The sequence below is a fragment of the Petaurus breviceps genome, unplaced genomic scaffold, assembly GCF_028583685.1.
Source record: "Petaurus breviceps papuanus isolate PSGF00001 unplaced genomic scaffold, PetGlider_PUasm1.0 172, whole genome shotgun sequence".
Taxonomy (NCBI): domain Eukaryota; kingdom Metazoa; phylum Chordata; class Mammalia; order Diprotodontia; family Petauridae; genus Petaurus; species Petaurus breviceps.
The window spans coordinates 3479240-3485884 of NW_027185755.1; the positions used below are offsets into that span (position 1 = coordinate 3479240).

The window sequence follows — 6645 nt, forward strand, 5'->3', positions numbered from 1 at the left end:
TCTCTCTCTCTCTCTCTCTCTCTCTCTCTCTCTCTCTCTCTCTCCCCACACAGATGCACATTTATACCCATACTGCATACTATAACACAGACACACTTGTACTTCTTCCCTCCCCACCCCACTTCCAAGCTCCAGATCACACCTCTCCTGAGGGCCCCGGAGTAGGAGGTGGAGGGGGCTTGGAACACCAATTCCCTCTCTAGTAACTCCAATGTACCCCCCTGTAACTACCTCACCTACCAGATGGGCACTAGGGGCAGGCACTATGCCTAGGGAGCTCAGGTGCTCCTCTAGGCCCACAAACAGCTCCTCTCACTGCGATAAACACTATGCTGGCAAAAGGCTTTGGGGCAGCATGAGGCAGGAGGGAAGATTCCCTTGGCATAGACTGAGGTTGTGGTCATTTCCCAACCTCTTTCACACCACTGACTAGTGAGAGAAAAAGGAGACTATTCTTGAAGCTTAGTCCAGGACTGCTCCTCTTTTCCATTCTGGGTAGTTCTGGGCAATGTCAGGCAAAGTCAAGCTGGAAGCTCAGATTTGGGTCCAGCAAAGGTATGAAAAGAGTCTGATCAGGAGGTCTAGTTCAGCCCCCACAACTCACAGAGATTCTTCCTCTCCCAGGAGGGACTGAGTTTAATACTATGGTATTCTCTGGAACTGACAAACTGAATCAGGCCAAATGTCCTCAGGACCAGAGATTGAGGGCCACTATTGCAAGGGTTCATAATTAGATGATACTATTGGGGAGCAGGGGATGGGGAAGGAAGAGGGAGGGCTGTGTGGATATGGGGTACTGAAACTTAGGTCAACTTTTGCCTACTGTTTCTCCAGAAGAGCAAAAACAAAACTGTGCTTAGGATTGGGCCGCTGGGATGGGGGACCCTACCTGCTTTCCACTGCTGGGCCTGAGTTGGGCCCTTACCAGACACACACCAGAGACCACATGCTCACCAAACTCTTCTCCATCTCTCTCCAGTAGAGGCCCCTGCCCTGATAATTCAGGGTGTTCCTTCTCCCACCCTTCTCCCAAGGACCAAGCCTGTGTGTTGGATGGTGAATGAAACAAAGGGAAGACATGGAGAAGATGGAAAACAAAAGAACCAAAACCATGAAAGAGGAAGAGAGAGACATAAAAAAGGCCAACAAGCCAGTGAAAAACATGGAGAAATGAGCCTGCCTCTGCCCCACCACAGTCTAGAGTCTGCAGGAAACCGAGAGCCTTACAGCCGAGGCTCCCAGCTCACCTTCCACACTGTGAGTCTGCAGGACGTGCCCTTCCTTCTCTTCCCACAGGCACCACAGCCCCATCTCTATCTCCCTCCAATCTCCTTCCCTGTCTCTGGGCCAGACAGGCCCTCTATGCCTTCTGACTTGGTTAGATTTCTCTCTTCCCTTTGCCAAAACTCTTTGTTGCTTTGGAAACTTTAGGGAGAGGAGCGGGACAAGGCTCAGGGCTCCCTGCCCCTACCTCTGGATGGGAGGATGGGTGTTGGGAGCTGGGGGGGAGGTGGAGGGGAGAAAAAATAAGAGGAACAACAATGAGAAACCAAATGTGGAACCGAAGGAGTGAGGGTGTGAGGAGGCGAAGGTACTGCATCTTTAAAGGCTTTACGGAATGGAGGGTGAGGTAGAGAGGGGATGGTGGTAAGGGGATGGTGACAGGATTGCCTTGAGACTGGATTTTGTTTCGTGTTGGTTGTTTTTGTTTTTGTTTTTTTCTTGTTTTTTGGTGGTGGGTTTTTGCTTTTGTTTTTAGGGTTGCATGGGCGGGGGTGGGAAGAACAAGGAGACAAAAAGAAAAAAAAACAGCAATCACGCATGAGGATGGGATGGCTGCACCCACCCCCCATTCCCTCCCCGCCAGCTCCCCTTGGCCCAGCCCCGCCCTGGCCCGTGCCCCCTCCCGCCCCCCGGAGGGGCCCGGAGCAGCAGGCAGTGGGGAGTCTGGTGGGGGTGCTGGCTGGGTGGAGGCCACGGTTGGTCTGGGCTCTGTGCTGTGTCCTGGAGCTCTCAGGTGGGTAATTTGACTGGTGCTGGTGGGCCAGGGACTTTTGGTTTGATTTTGGTTTTTCATCGTCCACTTACAGGGTGATGTAGGAGTCAAGGCGGCGCCGTCTGGGGTAGTGCTGGTGGATTTGGTATCAGGCATAGGAAGGGGCACAGGTCTGGCCACTGGAGGCGGCGGTGGTAGCAAAAATGACCCCGGGACTTTGCCCTGGCCACTACCGTTAGGCTGCGAACAACATAAATAGAGTGACGTATGAACGCACATCACATGGCACACAGACACACGCTCCCTGAGCTGGGGCTGGCAGCTCCCTTAGGAGGCACAGCCTAGCTGACTGGAGCACTGGCTCCCTCGTTAAAGATGCAGTATTTGGCTCCTCCGTGGGACAGGGGCTGGGCTGGGCAGGGGTTTGTTTGTCATTTTGGTCTCTCAGATGTTGCTCTTTTTTTTCCTCCTTTAAGTTTGGGGGTTCGGTTGGGTTATCGGTCATTCTTGGTTAGGAAAGTGTTTTAATTAGGAAATTTTCAAAATGCATGTTTTGATATATTGTGTAAAAAGCAGTAAATGAAGCTGCACCAGGATAAATACATGGTTCCTGCACACTGTCTCCTGTGAAAAGAAAAGACGGCGTTGTGTTGTGCACCCTCCACAACTCACCCTCACCCCCAAGTACCTCCCCATTAGGCTCCTCTGGCCTGGCTGGATCTGAGCCTGCTGGAAAGAGGGAAGAGTGACTTCCATGTCTCCCTCAACAGATATCCACATTAAATAGAAATTCCGGAGGAGAAGAGAGAACTCTGACACCTTCTTGTCCCCACCCCACAGCATGTGAAGCCCTCTAGATAATAGCATACCTACACTGCCCTCGTAGAGATAATTTTGTCTTTTATCCTTAAACACTGATCAGAAAAGAGAATTCAGTTTCAGTTCGTGTCTAAAGCCTCCAAATCAAGTACTTCCTTCCATCTAACCTAAGTCCCTCTAATAGTTGTTCCAGACACACCCTGGCTCCTTCTATCCAGAGAGACGATGGAGAATATTCGGACCATCTCCTCTTCGCCCCACCCCCATCCTTTCTTCCAGCAAGAGCACCACCAGCTTCAATCAGCACTTCCTTCCAGAAACAGCTATTCAAATCCATGGCCTTCTTCTTCCCAACAGAATGTAGTGATGAGGCAAGGGTGATGCTCAGGATCTCTCATGGTTAATCCTCTCCAACAGCTTTTCCAATTCCAGCACTTACAACACTGCTAACTCCCATTCAGACAGCGTCTAAGGGAAATCTGGCATTTGGGGGGATGTTCTTAGGCTTGGGATTCCCCACCCACCTCAATCAGCATAGTGTGGCTCTATTCTTTGTGCAGGTGAAGGACCCTGGATCTTTCAGAATGGTGGCCTGCAGGCTCATACAACTTAACACTGACTGACCATCCCAGGGCGACAATTACCAAACAGCAGTCTCTGATAGATATAACCAATTCATACCCTCTGTTCCACTCTCCAAGTGGAGAACATTGCTAGGAAGTCCTGGACCTGAGCCCCAGTGAGTGAGTGACGGTCATTCCCAAAATCTGTCTTTCCCACTAATTCCCTGGTTCTCCAGGAAAACAGAAAAGGCCAGAGAGGAAAAGCTTTTAAATGTGAAGGGACAAACACGGAACAGATCACAAATGTTCCTGAGATACAACAGTCATTGCTTTGCTTTGTCTCCCCAGTCTTGTCCCATTGTGGTAAGAGAATAATCATAACAATAATAATAACTCACATTTTTATAGAGCTTTAAGCACTTAAGAGAGGCCTGACAGCCACAGGCCAGTCTGGTTCTTCCCCTGAACTGCCTTAATCAGGGTCTAATTCACAGGGACTGGATCCAAGAGCTTCACAGGAATCAGCTGAGTGGCCCCAAGTACACTTTGGGAAGGATGCGCATAACATTTGTTCCTTTCTATTCTTCCAATGTGTTTGTCCAATATGGGACTCTGCACACAGCAGGTACTTAATAAATGTGTGTTGAATTGTCATATAGGATTTCATAGGATATTACAGCTGGAAGGGAACTTTAGGATCATTCTGTATCTATAAAACAACTGACGATTCTGAATCCTATTGACCTGAGCCTGGCATCAGAGCTCGATCATTTGAAAATATCCAAATTTTAGAAATAATTCTCAATTGGTTCTTTTACTCTTCTAGAATCACAAACTATGAGAGTTCATCATATCCAATCAACTTATTTTACAGGTGGAAAAGTAGAGATCTAGAAAGCAGAAGGGAATTTCCCAAGGTCCAATAGCTAGTAAAAGCTGGAACTCAGGTGTTCTAACTCCAAGTCCAAAACCCTTTCCACTGAGCTCTGCTTTGTCAATCTGGCCACAATAAGCATCTTTGGTAAACATGGAAACTTTTCTAGAAAGTAGCACAACCAGCTCTTTTTCTCTCAATTATTTCTTTTTTCACTTCTTCTGTCTGAGAGAAGTTTTAAAGAGGGGGAGGTTTCCTATGGCATCTTTCAAGAGTTCATCCAAGTTGTTTCCACTTTGCCTTGGACTTTCTCCATTTGGGTCTTATGAACCAGGGCTTATACTGAGCTTTCTCCCTCCCTTAGGTCTGCCCTATGGCCTTGGGCCTTTCACCCATCTCTAACTTGATTGGTTTCATCCTTATAATAACCCTAGTAGAACATCCTTTTCTCTGGGGAGCCTTTGGATACCCTGCCACAGCTGCCTTCAGAGGCTCCTGCATACCCCAAGCAGAGGCTTCTTCCTCTTACTACATTTCCCCCAACCCATGAAAAAATGAATCCACCCTTACCCACTGAATCTCAAGGTCATCCCCCAGCCTAGCTAGGCTGCTCCAGCACTGGTGCTGTGTCTGTTTCAATCCTTGTGCCTTCTTCCCCACCAAGCTTGTCATTGTCAGGACAGGAAACTGATTCTGCTGAAGGGAAAGAATCCTCTACCCCCAAGATAACATAAGCTTTCAACTTAAGATGGGACTGATTAGCAACAGTCAACACAGAGTAAAAATGATTAAGGTGAAGGGCCATTTGCATGATGCCCCCATATCTAAGTTCAGTCTACTGGGTTAGACCTTCTTAGTGGGTCATTCTGGTCTAAGAACCCTGTAAAAGTCAAACTAGTCCTATAAATGACATGGGGAGATGAGGAGGGACAGGCCAAGAGGCTCTTCAGAGCCTCATAAGCTGCCTTGAAGTCAATCTACTCTCAAAGCTTCTTTGTGTTGGGATAGGTCTCAGCAGGCCCAAACTTAAGTCCTGGTCTCTATCCCTGTAAGTCCTAGGATTAGGCTTAGAGCTACACAGCAGCCTACAGTGGTGAGAATGTGGGAGCTATCTACATGACTCTGAGTTTCTCTGGAACCAGGAGGTAAGCTGGTTGGTACTCTATGGCCCACACTCCAAACAAACACTAGCAGAAAGCACTAGAAACTATTGGGATTACCTGAACTCTTCTCCTCCAGATACCCATACTTTTGGGGACTGATAGTGGAGGTTGAGGTGAATGAAGAGTGGGCAGAAAGCCAGTGCCAAGAAGTGAGCTACACAAGCAGGAACAGACACCTCCGTGGGAAGAGGGGGAAGTAAAGAGGTCATAAAGAAAGAAAGGAAGATGGGAAGAGAGGGGGGAGGAACCTAGACACTGAAGAGTCAAGAGGTGAAGAGAGAGAGAGTGGCCTGGGCAGTGAGTATTAACACGACCTTCATTGCCCATCCTGCCAAAAACCCTAGAGAAGAGGAGAATGAGGGGAAAACTAGGGTTAAACTCTGAAAAGAGAGATGGCTTAGTTCTAAAACCTCTGCCCACTAGCCGTGTTTGTACACCATTCTGAGATACCTTGGGGCAACCTAGTGGATATTTCTGAACCTGGAACCTCCTGGATTTCTCTTTCTCTTACTTAGATTCCAGGCCCCAAATGAGGCCAGTTCTCCACTCTGGGGATTCTTCAGTTGGCAAGGGTTGGGTTATAATGGAGAGATAGAAATAAAAGGGTATAGTTTAAAGGCTATGCCTCCCACAAAAAAAGAACCCTCTTCTCCCTGGCACATGGCACTAACCAGCTATGGTTCTAGCATCTGACTCAGTAGTTTAGAAACCATTATTTTCTGATCCCCAATGTTCCAGTAAGGAGGTGAGACTATGGCTCCAGAGAGAAGCTTGCTAGGCAAGGAGCTCCTTTGGAAAAAGACCCCTTTGTTGGGTCAGGTTGTCCCAAAGTCCTTTATAGCTGGGTCTGGGCACTATATGATATGTCCAAGAAAACAGGGTTAGATTTCAAATACTTCCTCTCCCTGTCTTGTTCCCCCAAGTCAGACTTGAGGATGCTTTTGGTTTCTTACTGCCCTGCCTCTAGGTGGATCTTTGGGTTCACAAGTCTCTCTACTGGCTCCAAGAGACAGGAAGATAGACAGACGGACGAACAGACAGACAGACAGACGGACGGACGGATAGACAGTAGACAGACAGAAAGACAGGAGGGATGAGATTGCAACCCAGGCTTTCTGGGGCTCCCTCGAAGCTCACCTGCCCTGTGGCCTGGCCTGTGCCATCCGAGCACACGAACTGCACAAACTCCTTCAGTGAGTCCTGGCCATGATGGTGGTGGTAGCGGATGGT

General features: G+C 48.4%; 2 protein-coding genes across 2 annotated transcripts in view; both read right to left on the minus strand.

The window, feature by feature from the left end:
- The window catches only part of RAD23A (RAD23 homolog A, nucleotide excision repair protein), a 181075-nt gene that overhangs the window by 43069 nt on the left and 131361 nt on the right, over nucleotides 1-6645 (minus strand). The window lies entirely within an intron of this gene.
- Nucleotides 1-6645, minus strand: part of NFIX (nuclear factor I X) — a 112637-nt gene that overhangs the window by 8685 nt on the left and 97307 nt on the right. Inside the window, exons 7-8 of the mRNA XM_069082952.1 lie at nucleotides 6553-6645; nucleotides 2089-2236 (exon numbers count right to left, since the gene is read on the minus strand). The exon at nucleotides 6553-6645 is cut by the window's right edge and continues 77 nt beyond it. Of these exons, the coding sequence (XP_068939053.1) occupies nucleotides 2089-2236; nucleotides 6553-6645 (241 nt within the window). The remainder of the gene's footprint in view (nucleotides 1-2088; nucleotides 2237-6552) is intronic.